The sequence below is a fragment of the Podarcis filfolensis genome (genome assembly GCF_964270895.1).
Source record: "Podarcis filfolensis genome assembly, chromosome: 3".
Lineage (NCBI taxonomy): Eukaryota > Metazoa > Chordata > Lepidosauria > Squamata > Lacertidae > Podarcis > Podarcis filfolensis.
Genome location: NC_139606.1, coordinates 20,832,370 through 20,846,992, shown reverse-complemented (window position 1 = coordinate 20,846,992; position 14,623 = coordinate 20,832,370). Strand labels below are relative to the sequence as shown.

General features: G+C 43.2%; 1 protein-coding gene across 1 annotated transcript in view; it reads left to right on the top strand.

Annotated features, from left to right (window-relative positions):
* The first annotated feature begins 13,336 nt into the window (after positions 1–13,336).
* APOB (apolipoprotein B) overlaps positions 13,337–14,623 on the top strand; it is a 48,122-nt gene continuing 46,835 nt past the window's right edge. The window contains exon 1 of the mRNA XM_083606879.1: positions 13,337–13,471. Within this exon, the coding sequence (XP_083463005.1) occupies positions 13,417–13,471 (55 nt within the window). The 5' untranslated portion in view covers positions 13,337–13,416. The remainder of the gene's footprint in view (positions 13,472–14,623) is intronic.

Below are 14,623 nucleotides of genomic sequence, written 5' to 3'. Positions count from 1 at the left end.
TGTACACACCATACCTTTAAAGAACCCCTTCCTTTCCCTCAAAGAATTCTGGGCACTATAGTTTACCCCTCACAGAGTTACAATTCCCTGCAATCCTTAACAAACTACAGTGCCCAGAATTCATTGAGGGAAAGAATGTGCTTTGGATGTGCTTCAAAAGCTCGGTGTGACCACAGCCAGAGTTGCTTTCTCCAGAACAATATCTTCAGGTACTGCACTTTAATTTTTAGCCTAAGAATTAATGAATAATGAATTGGTCTGGGCAGTGCTCTTTTTTTCTGAAAAAAAGGTGGGGGAACTCACCAGAAAGTTTGTTTGTTTGTTTGTTTGTTTGTTTGTTTGTTGTGGGCCACACACACACACACACAAGGGGAGTGGCTAAATGTAAGATGTGATTAATAAACTCAAGCAGACAGTACAGTGGTACCTCGGGTTACATACGCTTCAGGTTACATACACTTCAGGTTACAAACTCCGCTAACCCAGAAATATTACCTCAGGCTAAGAACTTTGCTTCAGGATGAGAACAGAACAGAACAGAAATCGAGCTCCGGCGGCGCAGCAGCAGCAGGAGGCCCCATTAGCTAAAGTAGTGCTTCAGGTTAAGTACAGTTTCAGGTTAAGAATTGATCTCTGGAACGAATTAAGTACTTAACCTGAGGTACCACTGTAATCTGGATTAGAAATGGTCACAACTTTATTGATTACGGATATAGACTCAGGCGTTGGGTGTATATCCATTCTAGCTCCAGCCTCAGACAAAAAAAAAGTAATTATTTTATTTTACAAACGTAAGGGAACTCAGTTCCCCCAGGTTCCTGCTCAAAAAATCCCCTGGGTTTGGCTGAGTAGGTGACAACATGTTTTGCAGATATTATCTATTGGGTTGGAATTCTGCTAACCTGTCCTGTCAGTGCAAGGAATGCTGCTAGTGCAACAGCCTCTCTCCTTCCCCGATGTGTGTCCCCCACCCTCCCCAAATCTGCTCCAGAGGGTTGGGAAAACCATTGGAACAGATTTAGGGAGGAGGCACAGAGCAGGAGCAAGCAGAATCCTTGCACTTAAGGCCTACTTACTTCACACTATGTTAATCACCACCCTGAGCTTCCTCACACATGGAACTGAGATGGAAGAAAATAATTCGCCCCTCCAAGAATTCAGAACAAGTTAAATGACATAGACATAATTAATGGAGATTTTACTTAAAGACCCTACTCGTATCAAAATGTTATGCATATGAGAAATCCTCATGTACTAGTTATTATTGTTATTGAATGAATAATAATCTGTTCAGCGCTATCCTATGGTTTTTTGTGCTTGTGTCTTCATAGAAATCACAGAATTGTAGAGTTGGCCTTTTTTGTGGACTTCCCAGAAGTAAAGGCAAAGGACCCCTGGACAGTTAAGCCCAGTCAAAGGCGACTATGGGGTTGCAGTGCTCATCTCGCTTTAAGGCCAAGGGAGCCGGCATTTGTCCACAGACAGCTTTCCGGGTCGTGGCCAGCATGACTAAACCACTTCTGGTGCAACGCAACATCGTGATGTAAACCAGAGCACATGGAAACGCTGTGTACCTTCCTGCTGCAGCGGTACCTATTTGCTTGCACTGGCATGCTTTCAAACTGCTAGGTTGGCAGGAGCTGGGACAGAGCAACGGGAGCTCACCCTGTCGTGGGGATTTGAACCACCGACCTTCCGATCGGCAAGCCCAAGAGGCTCAGTGGTTTAGACCACTGCACCACCCGTGTCCCAGAAACAGCTGGTTAGCCACTGTGAAAAGAGAATGCAGGTGCTTTCTTTTGCCCTTATGTGAAGTACAAGAAGAAGAAGAAGAAGAAGAAGAAGAAGAAGAAGAAGAAGAAGAATGGATACATTCACTTACATTGGCACACCCAGCCGGTGCCAGCCCAACACATTTTGCTGCCTGAAGCAGAGCCTAACCTGGTCTGCTGGGGCGAACACTTTGTAGGCTTGTTATAATACCAAGTGGATGCTAATGCATTCAGACAGTGCCACCTAAAGCAGGTCAATTCACCAAGCTTCATGGCAGGGCTGGCTCTCTGCCTCATTTTGAAAGGATTTCCCAGCATGTGTGCATGACTGAAAGAGTGAGGGAGAGCAAAGAGTGTAAGAGTACTATCACTGGGAAGAACCGAGAGCTCTTGTCGCTTAACAGGACTTGCTGGTCCTTTCGTTCTGGCTTCACGAAGTTTTGCCAACTCTAATTGCTTGTCCTCATTTACAGAACAATATCCAGGTAGCAACCTTATCTTGTTTTCCCACAGGAGAAGGTAGCTTAGGTCCTACCAAGGCGTTACGTATTTTCAGAGAAAACTTATTAAGGTTGGTATCAGTAGGAGTTCAAGGGCCAGGCATAAAAGATGGGCCAATATATAAAGAGCTGATATCGCTGCATGCTATCTCTATTATGTAATAGGAGAAAAGCAGGTTACTGGACTTTATTATAGCCTTGGGACTCCGTCAGAAAGAAAGGGCATGTACATTACAGGGAGAAGTAAATCTAAAATAAAATAAAAATGGGTGGAGGGGACACACAGAGAATATTTTGGGTCTCTGTTCATGACAGGGTTCCAGTTCTTGGGTTATGCCTCTGAATATCAGAGTTGTGAGTCGAGGACCCGCCACCCACTTGGAGATAAATAAGACACATCTATTTTAGGTTAATGGGCTAAATAAGGTCACAACTTTATTGGTTACAGCATGTGAATGGTATTGGCTTAGGCACTGGATGAAACGATCTCTACATGACTCGACCCCGCTCTGTGGGGGTCATTAGTGGGTTAACAACCAGCGGGAGGAGCTTGTTGATGCAAATACAACTGGAAGCTTCCCCTGATGTCACCGGGGGTCGTGCCATGGCCCTAGCCACCAGCAGGGCATCGGACAGGATCCACGACCGCCGGATCCCTTTAACGGAATACCCAAAAGGGGAGGGCTGGGTGCTGGCCACAACCTGCCCTCCAACACAGAACACATATTCCAATGCCTAACTGCCAATACCCAAAAGTTCTGACGATTTGCTACAAGGTAGGCGAAAAACCAAGAGGCTGGAGCCAATTACCCAAATGGATGAAAATTCCTGCCAGGCTCCTTGGACAACCAAGGCAATCAACCGAGGTCTTGCTGGAATTCACAATTGGAGAGAGAGCTGTTTTCTTCTGCTTTTGGACTTCCTATAGACCAGAGGTTTTCAACTTTTTTGAGTCCATGGCTTCCTTAACCAACTACATCCTTTCTGTGGCACCCCTGTGGGGCTCAGGAGCCCAGTTAGGTCACCCCTTGCCTGCAGAGCTGCCAGCCTCTCACCCTTTTTCAAACACTCCCTTGTGGAGTGTTCCCTCAGCCTCCTCTCCCCTCTCCTTGGGAGTCCTCTGGGCAGCCAATGCTGCTGCTCCCCTGTCCCAAAGAGAGGTGCCTCCTCCCACTGCCCCACAGGGGCCTGGGAAGCACCCCCTGGCCAGCCCCAGAGGCACCATTTGCCTGCGGAGCTTGTAGCTTGTAGCGGAGCTTGCAATAAGCAGGTGTGCAAACCTTTGGGAAGCAGAGACGCAAGAGGGCATCATAGAAAGGAGGGAAGGAAAGAGGGACAGAGGCCAATGTTGCCCTCGGCATCCCTGACCATCTTTCAAGGCACCCCAGGGTGCCATGGCATACTGGTTGAAAACCACTACTATAGACAAAGCCTCTTCTTACATTACTAAGTTCACCTTGTTGTATATAAATTATAGAACTGTAAAGCTGGAAGGGACGCCAAGGGTCATCTAGTCTGCAATGCAGGAATCTCAGCTAAAGCATACATGACAGATGGCCATCCAACCTCTGCTTAAAAACCTCCGAGGAAGGAGAGTCCACAACCTCCCAAAGGAGACCATTCCACTGTCGAACAGCTCTTACTGTCAGAAAATTGGCTCCAGCATAGTCAGAAGAACCCACAGAAGAACATGTGGGCAGAGGGAGAATTGTTCCATCTGGAAGGCTGATAAGCTTGCACATACAGAAGGTTTGCAATAGTGTGGCAGTGAATTTTACCCAGATTATTTCATCCCAGAATAAAGTTGTTAGTTTTTTTTAACATGGAGGGAAAAAACTGTTTTAAAAATGGCCTCTCAGAGTTAACCTAACACATGCACAAGGATCTGGGATTCAATATTATTGCTTTTGCCTATATGCAAGACACACTTTCCAGAGAATATGAAAGCATTTTACTTGGGTCAAACCCCTTACTTTATATTTTGTTAAATGTATCCAGTCTTTTCAATCAATCAGACAAACAGATTTTTCAATCAATCAGACAAACAGATTTCTGCATTGGATGTAGAATTCCCTGAGACTTTTGACATTCATAATGAATTCTCCCTCTGTTATTTTATGCGGAAATGTTTAGGTTGGAAAGACCTTACTATGCATTTCAGCAAAGCAAACATACTCTGAGTCTTGTTCTCTGGAGAAGTAGACGCAGAGGTCAACCTGTTTCATGGCTGCACCTGAGGGCTCACATGATTTAAAATCCCTGCATATAGAAAGCAAAATGCCCAGGACAAAAGTTCTAGTTTACCCTTTTTGCTGACAGGCTAGTTTTCTAGGTGCAGGAATACTATTATTATTTTACAACAAGCTTTCACCTGCAACATGTGGGGATATAGTCATATAAACAGCTTTATTTCCTAAAAGCAATTATTCTACATTAGTACAAATGATGGACCATGTAGTAAGGTAGTGTGTGTGTGTGTGTGTGTGTGTGTGTGTGTGTGTGTGACATGTACTACCTTACTACATGGTTCATCATTTGTACTAGTGCAGAATAATTGCTTTTATTACATATATTAATTATTATAGATACACACACACACACACACACACACACACACACATGGCTGTATCATAAAAAAAATCACAGCGATTTACAGCAATATAAAAACACAAAACCAAACAATACCGTCATAAACAATTAAAAACAAGTTGAAAGCAAGAAGAAATGTTAAAAAACACACACCCATAGACCATTGTGAGGGATGTACACTTAATTGCTTGCATAGGCCTGGCAAGTGTTGGCAGAGAAGGTGCCTACCAGCAGTTATCACATGATAACTGAGTGTCTATATTCATAGCACAATTCTTTACATGTCTGCTCAGAAGGAAGCCCGGTTGAGTTCAATGACATCTACCTCCAGATAAATGTCTGTAGCAGAGATGCAGAATCCTCAGTCCACAGCCCAGATTTGGTCCAGCAACAAGTCCCAATTTGGCCAGTGACACCGTTTCCCACAAATCATGCCCAGTTTCCATCATACGTGGCAGGTAGAGATGCACTGCAAAGAATGGTAGCCTCAGTCTCTCCAGGTAAGCACCATATTTTAAAGATGAAATATATAAATTAAATGATCACTGCAGATGGTGACAGCAGCCACAAAATTAAAAGATTCCTGCTTCTTGGGAGAAAAGCAATGACAAACCTAGACAGCATCTTAAAAAGCAGAGACATCACCTTGCCGACAAAGGTCCGTATAGTTGAAGCTATGGTTTTCCCAGTAGTGATGTATGGAAGTGAGAGCTGGACCATAAAGAAGGCTGATTGCTGAAGAATTGGTGCTTTTGAATTCTGGTGCTGGAGGAGACTCTTGAGAGTCCCATGGACTGCAAGAAGATCAAGCCGATCCATTCTGAAGGAAATTAGCCGAGTACTCACTGGAAGGACAGATTGTGAAGCTGAGGCTCCAATACTTTGGCCACCTCATGAGAAGAGAAGACTCCTGGAAAAGACCCTGATGTTGGGAAAGATGGAAAGATGGAGGGCACAAGGAGAAGGGGATGACAGAGGACGAGATGGTTGGATAGATGGTTGAAGCTACCAGCATGAGTTTGACCAAACTGCAGTGGAAGACGGGAGTGCCTGGCGTGCTCTGGTCCATGGGGTCAGGAAGAGTCGGACACGAGTAAACGACTAAACAACAACAACATATAAATTAAATATACAGATCCAACAGGCTTGTTCCTGATTCCAAATTGGTTATCGGAATCAGCTACATAATACAGTCATACTGCGGGTTACAGACGCTTCAGATTGCGTTTTTTTGGGTTACAGACCCACCAAAACCCGGAAGTACTGGAATGGGTTACATCTGGGGTTTGGGGGTCGCGCATGCGCAGAAACGCTAAATCAGGCTTTGCGCATGCGGAGAAGCGCTGAATCACAACCCGCACGTGCGCATCCAGCACGGATCACGTTCGCAACCTGAGCATCCACTGCACATTAAAAGCTGCAGATAGCCCTGGTGTTTGGTGGGATTCCTAGCTAAAACAGGTACAGTGGTACCTCGGGTTACATACGCTTCAGGTTACATACGCTTCAGGTTACAGACTCTGCTAACACAGAAATATTACCTCGGGTTAAGAACTTTGCTTCAGGATGAGAACAGAAATTGTGCAGCGGTGGCGCAGCGGCAGCAGGAGGCCCCATTAGCTAAAGTGGTGCTTCAGATTAAGAACAGTTTCAGGTTAAGAACGGACCTCCAGAATGAATTAAGTTCTTAACCCGAGGTACCACTGTATTGGGCTTGAGATAGCGTGGGGAGATGACCTGTCCTTCCCTAAAAAAATAAAAATAAAATAAAAGACATTCATGTATAAGTTACCTGAAATTCAGTGGTTGAGTACATGCTTTGCAGGCAAAAGGTTCCAGTTCACTTCTTGTTAAGAGATTTCAGAACGTGAGTTATGGAAATATGTTGGAGAGCTGGAGAAAAGTAGACAGTTCTGGGCCTAATGGACCAATGGCCTAGTTAAATCAAAACACCTTCACATTATTCATGTGTTTGTTTGTTAGTTGCAATAGTTCATTATCTGGGGGGAGGGGATGTGATAAGAGAACTCAAAGTACATTCATTTTTACTTATTGAGAAACTCCCTTGCATTAGTCAAGTGAAAATATGCAGAATGACTCGGGGGGGGGGGGTATTCTTTGGGCACAGCACCAAAGTCAATAAACCCTTTATTACACAGTGAGGGCCTCTGTTCTGGTGTACGTTTCTGTGAGCATGTACAAAATGAAATACAAGAAGTTTAGGGCATCTACACAGGCAAAGGCAGAATAATCACTGAACTCTTTTCAGCACCTGCTAAAAACATTTTTGCTTCAGACAGCCTACCCAGACATATATGTTTTAATCTGTCTTTCATTAATTGCTGGCTTTTTCTTCTGAATGTTTTAATGTTTTACTTTTTTTACTGGTAATTTTGTTTTATTCTCTTTGTTAACTTTTTTTTTACATCCCAAAGGGGTATAAATCTTAAGAAATAATATTGATTATCAATAATAATAATATTGATAATCAATAATATTGATTATTATTTGCCTGTGCTTTGAAGGAGGTAGATAAACTTCCCTAGGCTCCAAGATAGAGCTGAGCCCAAGTATTCTGCCCATAAATTTTCATAGGTTTTGAGGTGGAGTCACTGGAATGAGGAGGGGGGAAATGCTATTTTAATTTAATTTTGGCAAACCTTTGTGATCTTGAACAAGTTCATTTGGCTGAAGAGTTCTGCTCTGAAACATCTGACGGGTGTCAAGTAGGGGGAGGGTGACTTAAGCCTTTCAAAACAAAAATGGAAGATCATAATAAGAAGTGGATCAAGCATCCTGTTCTCATATTCATATATATCTATGAATATACCTGCCCCAAAGGTCTTATCTTACTAAACTAGGGATTATATAGCTATATCTGAAATTTCATGCATATCAGTTAATATCTTGACCCTGCTCCACTGAATTGAAATTTCAGCCTTCACGACATAGGAAAAGGGCCAAGTAAACAACTATTTTTGTGGAGGAGGATCAAGATATTAACTGATATGCATGAAATTTCATATATAGCTATATAATCCCTAGTGCAGTAAGCAAGTATTTTTTTAAAAAAAGTTTTTTTTATGAACCGCTCTAGTAGGGCAGTAATTGTTCCTTGATAATTTGTCACATACCCCCTCCATGATGGCACCAGGGGCGACCCGCCCCGCCACCCCTTTCCTACGCCCCTGAATGTGAGCCCTGAAAGATAATCTACCAAACCTATTCCAGACAGGTTTTGCTTGAGGAAGGTATTCTGCTTACCTTCACTAAACTTGTTTCCAAAAGAACAGGGGGTGGAAAGAACCCCCTAGAAGATTTCCTCCTGTTACTAAATAACATCTGTTTCCTTCACTTCCTTGACACCTGCTGTTATCAGCAGATAATCTCTAACCCAAACTTGCAATCTGGGGGTTATCTAAATAATAAAAGAGAGTTGGGACTAACAAAGAAAAACAATTGCGACAAGTCTCTCTGTGTGGACACAAACCAAGAGGCTAACTGCATCTTTGCTCCACTGCCACCACCAGGAATGAAGGCATGAGACATTGATAGTTTCCAGATGACTTGATCACTGAGCATTCATCCTGCCAAACCAACGTAATTTATGCAATTTGAATGTGTTTGAATCCCACCTGAAGGCAGCAACAGTCTGGAAGTGCCCATTGGGTGGGATAATAGGCAACAGTTCATTACCTTCAACAAGTAGAAAGTTAGTGCATTAGTCCTAAGAATCATTCAGTTCTTCTGAACTTCAGTTGTATCCAATATTTACAAATAACAGTCGTACCTTGGTTATCGAATGGCTTAGTTGCTGAACAAATCGGCTCCCGAATGCCACAAACCCAGAAGTAAGTGTTCCAGTTTGCAAACTTTTTCGGAAGCTGAACTGCCAATGCGGCTTCTGATTGAATGCAGGAAGCTCCTCAGACAATCAGAAACCGTGCCTTGTTTTTCGAACATTTCGGGAGTCGAACGGACTCCCAGAACGGATTAAGCTTAATAACCATGGTACGACTGTACTAATAAGCAATCAATAATTAGCCAGAGAGGATAGAGATTAGTTTTGGATAGTGTTCTGAGTTGTTGTTGTTTTTATTAAAAAAAAAGTCAATTGAAGCCAAATCATACAAATACTGCTTAGTAATACTAAATTAAACTAATTAAAGGTAAAAGACCCTTGGACCGTTAAGTCCAGTCAAAGACGACTATAGGGTTGTGGCGCTCATCTCGCCTTCAGGCCGAGGGAGCCGGCGTTTGTCTACAGACACTTTTCTGGGTCATGTGGCCAGCATAACTAGACCACTTCTGGCACAACGGAACACCGTGACGGAAACCAGAGTGCACAGAAATGCCATTTACCTTCCCACCACAGTGGTACCTATTTACTTGCACTGTTGTGGGGATTCAAACTGCTGACCTTCTGATTGCCAAGCCCAAGAGGCTCAGTGGTTCAGACCACAGTGCCACCCGCACCCCAAATCAAAGTATTACCTAGAAGTAAAACTTTATGAGTTCATTGATACACACACACTCTAGTACAGAGGTCAGCAAACTACAGTCCGCAGGCCGGATACAGTCTGAAGAAACAATACATCAATCAGCAGGGTTTGCCAAGACAGTGTAGGATCAATATGGATTGTGGCTAACGTCGTATGAATGTGGCTTCAAAAACCAGAAGTGAAACTGCACTGGATGTGGAGTAAGTGGTAACATGAACAAACACTTAGAAAAGGAAGGGTAAACTGGAGTGGAACAAAGGATTAAAGACACACACACACACGCTATCTGCTTCTCTAAAATGAAACCCAGCTCTGAGCTCTAATGTGTGCATTTGCAAGTAACATGTACAGTCATATCTCGGGTTGAATGTGCTTCGGGATGAGCATGTTCCGAGTTGTGCTCCGCGGCAACCCGGAAGTTACGGAGCGCATTACTTCCGGGTTTCGCCACTTGCGTATGCGCAGATGCTCAAAATGACATCACGCGCATGCACAGAAGCAGCGAAAAGCGACGTGCGCGTGCACAGATGTGCCGTTGCTGGTTATGTTTGCTTCTAGATGCGAACGGGGCTCCGGAACGGATCCTGTTCGCATCTAGAGGTACCACTGTAGTTGGCTGCTGAAATTTCTCCCTTTTCTTTGAAAATACAACCACTTGCAAATTAGGTTAGCTGAACACAAAGTTGCCTTTATAAGTCAAGCATTACGATCAAATTTTAAAATAAACAAAGCTTAGTGCTCCACAATTGTAGATAGGTTTTTATTAAGACTTCAGGAATGAAAATCTGGTATTGTATTTTAAATGTTCTAAGTATGTGCTGAATTCTTTTAAAAACTGAAACTGTACCAAACAGTACATCAATCTCTCTTCCACACACACATTTTATATTTCGCTTTTTTCATGTTCTCGATGTATAATGGAGCATTCATATAGAGAGGAGAGAACAGGAAAAAGATTAATAATATATATGCTCACAAGCTGCTTTTCTTCAAAAAATAAGTCTCTGAGCTACCTACAATAAACCAAAGCAAAAATGAAATCACAACAAAGGCCCAACACTGTAGTATATGGTAATCATACAATAAAGCAGAATAAATATAACTAAAATGACATTAAAACATTCTCATGTAGCAGCATTAAGGTATAACTCATGATGAATTAGTTAGTAGGGATGCGGGTAGTGCTGTGGTCTAAACCACTGAGCCTAGGACTTGCTGATTGGAAGGTCGGCGGTTTGAATCCCCGCGACAGGATGAGCTCCCATTGCTTGGTCTCTGCTCTTGCCAGCCTAGCAGTTCGAAAGCTCGTCAAAGTGCAAGTAGATAAATAGGTACCGCTCTGGCGGGAAGGTAAACAGCATTTCTGTGTGCTGCTCTGGTTTTGCCAGAAGCGGCTTAGTCATGCTGGCCACATGACCCGGAAAAACTGTCTGCAGACAAACGTCAGCTCCCTTGGCCAGTAAAGCAAGATGAGCGCCACAACCCCAGAGTCGTTCACGACTGGACTTAACTGTCAGGGGTCCTTTACCTTTATAATGATGAATTGTTGTTTCAGCTTGATATGTGATTTTTTTTTAATAGGATACTCTTAGGTCTGAAATATGGAATAAACATCTATTGAATGAATGAATGAATGAATGGACAAGCCAGCTGAAAATGCCATCAGCAACGTTTAAGAGGCTTCATCTGATAACCAAGGAAACTAAGGCCAAACCAGAGACAATGTTGATCTGTGAGTGCGTGTGGGATCTCGCTCCCTCCCCGAAAGCAGACCGGAGGGCAATTTGTGTCAGGCTATGGTGCAAGTGGGAAGCATACAGATCAACCACTCAAGCTGCTATTAACCACAAAGAGAAAAACTTGCAGGGACCCACAGGATGGGTCTTTCTCTCCTCCCCCCAGCCTCATGTTTCAATCTATATGTGAACATTCCTAATCCACATCTCTGTTTCTCTGGTTATCACAAAAACTAAAAATGTAACTACAATAAATGCTCTTAAAACACTGTTTTACTATATATTTTTCAATGTACAGAAACACACACACACACAATCTCTTTTTTTGCTCAAAACTGGACATGTGCTTCCACAAAGTCAGACGTGTGAATGTTCAGATTCTTGTCTCTATTAGAAGAAATACTGAGAGCAGTTCAGATGGTTTCAGGGACTGAAAATGCTGTGGAAAAACAACAGAACAAATAGCTGGCTGCAAGGACTGATAAATGCCCAGCGTTTTTAAAGCACATCTTTAACATCATTATAGTGGTACCTCAGGTTAAGTACTTAATTCGTTCTGGAGGTCCGTTCTTAACCTAAAACTGTTCTTAACCTGAAGCACCACTTTAGCTAATGGGGCCTCCTGCTGCCACCGCGCCACCGGAGCACGATTTCTGTTCTCATCCTGAAGCAAAGTTCTTAACCCAAGGTACTATTTCTGGGTTAGCAGAGTCTGTAACCTGAAGCGTATGTAATACGACGTACCACTGTATAACCTTACAATCAATCATGTTTCTCTTGGCTGATATGAGATGATGCACTGAACCAGGCCTCATATGCAACAAGTCACACAATCGTTGCCATGAAAGTGTGATATCTTGATTGTTTGCAATGCATGTGTATTCTAGTCTTATGCAAGGCTGGCACAGAGACTGGTGGTGGGAGGAGAAACAGAGGGAGAAGCTAAGGAAGAGGAACATAGCAAGGACCGCAGCCTCCAAAACAGAACATGAGAGCACAAAGAAGATGCTAAGTAGTGCACAGAATATATGACGCTTGCAAAGAGTAGCATCTTCCAGACCATCCAAGTGTCCCTGTTTTCCAGGGACATCCTTGATTTAGAGAAACCGTCCCATTTCTAATTTGTTCCCAGAATGTCCCACTTTCCCTTAGGCTGTCCCTACTTTCACAGGATAATTGTTGGAGGGTATGGAGTTATACGACCCCTGAGCCGTCTGAAGGCAATTCTGTATAGGGAATGTTTAAAAAAAATGTTTAATTTTTTATTATATTTTTGTATATGTTGGAAGCTGCTGGGGCAACCCAATAAGATGTGTGGGATATAAATAGTAAAATTATCATTATGGAATGGGACGTCCCTATTTTCGTTGGAGAAATGTTGAAGGGTGTGAACTTCATTGATTTCTGTTGAGCACTGATGATCTCAACTGCTATTCTAAAGCCTTGGCCCAAACAATCTACATTGGCCTAAAGATACCGACACCTGTGATCGTTTGTATACCAGTTAGGGATAGACATGCTTAGCCCTCTAATATTAATCCCAGCCAGTTCAGAGTTTTAGTAGGCGAGGATAATAATAATTTAATAATTATTATATTATTTATATGCCCCCCAGACACTCTGGGTGGCTCCCAACCAAATGTTAAAAACACATTAAAACATCAAACATTAAAAAACGTCCCTATACAGGGCTGCCTTCAGATGTTTCCTAAAAGTCAAGGATCCTAATTCCTCAAATGTAGTTCTCCACTCAGTTAAGTGGGAAAGGCATAGCTGTCAACCTTCCCTTTTTTTTGCGGGTAATTCCCTTATTCCAGCGCCGTTTCCCGCTGCTATCCCGGATTGTTAGATATCCCTTGGACTGTCCCTGGGACAGGTGAGGCTGCTGATCCCTTATTTTCAAATCTGAAAGTTGACAGCTATGGGGGAAAGTCCTTTGGGATGCCTAACGCTATCATATTGTCTGTAAAATATACCTGACATTGTATGCAAAAGATACCCAGGTAAACGGGTGCATTTGTAAGATGGCATACGAATGAACCAGGAAGCTCAGGGGACTGTTTTGCCCTTTCATGCCTTTTGCACACTTCTGCTGCCTGAACCAGCCCAGATGAGCCTCCCACAGCTCTTGCGAAGAGGATCCAGGACTGTAACCTTTGGACCTTTTGTAATTTGCTCTGAACTTCTAAACCGTTTGGCTCAGCTGCTTTCCCACGGACTATTTAAAGGCAGGTCCAAGTGGGGACGCTCAGACTCTCTTTTGACGCTGGACTGGGAGAAGAAGGAGAGGAGAGGGCAGAGCAGCCACAGGGTCAACATGGGACCCCCACAGCTCTGGCTGCTTCTGCTGCTCAGCAGTGCTGCCTTGGCACGTAAGTAGCTTCTGCCATTTAGCGTGGAGGTGGAGCGGAAAGGTCTTCCCTTTTGAAGACAGTCCCTAGATATTGCATTTAATAGAGAAGTGGTGAATAGACTGCAATGGCCCGTTGTTCCCATAAGGGATGGTTATCTATTGATGAGACTGTGGATCTATGAAAATCTGATCTAGACATGCTCACTCTGCTGGTACATGCCTGGTTCGTTCCACATACCAGGCACTCTGTGTTTTCTGCTTACTTAGTTTTTTACCCCTTTAAGGAGGAGGTTGAGGTTTTGTCAGCTGCGGTGTGACAAGTTAGATGGCATTTGGTGACAGAAATACATGTCTGTTGAAAGGCTCCTTCGTGTCTTCATTAGAGTGCATTCTGCTGTTGTTGTTTTTAAACCAGAGTCTCCAATGTGGCTTATGACATTGATTTTAAAAAGTAAATGGAAAGGAATATGTGTTGAACCATAATAAAAAGCCCGTAATTAATTGGAAAATACCTTTATTTGGAACAACCAAAATGTCACCAAATAGTGAATGAGCTTTCCAAGTTCTGCAGTTTAAGAATTAAACCCGCAGTGTAACTCACTGTGTAGAGCATTTGATGAAATATGAAGCTACAATCTTGTCCCAAGGACACGCACTGAGGCAACAGTCCTATGCATGCTTTCTGAGAAGAGAATGCCCCCTTTGGACTTTTCAGGACCTGTTCCAGAATTAAACATGCATGGGACTGGGCCATCAGGCTGTTGCAATCCTAAACACATTTACCAAGGTGCAAGACCCACTAGGATCAGAATAAACACAGAAAGGCTTGGGCATCAGTCCTAACAAAGGTATTGCCCAACCGTTGCTTTTGGAGAGCTTTCCCCTTGACTGAACTAACATTGCTACCTTTGCTTTTTAAAGTCCCATTTAAGTCAGTGGCTTCAAACAAATGGAACTGGGTTCAGGACTGCAGGCTGGTATCCTGATCCCAAACACATTTTTTTCCAGATGAAACCTCTGTGGATTTCAGTTGACCTCAAAGTAAGGCTATGGTCCTATGACCAATCACCTGGGAATTTCAAACACACACAATGTACTCAGTGGGGCTTACTTCTGAGTAGGATTGCTCTGTCAGCATGCTTCAGACTGGGATGTAAAGTGGCTTCAGTAG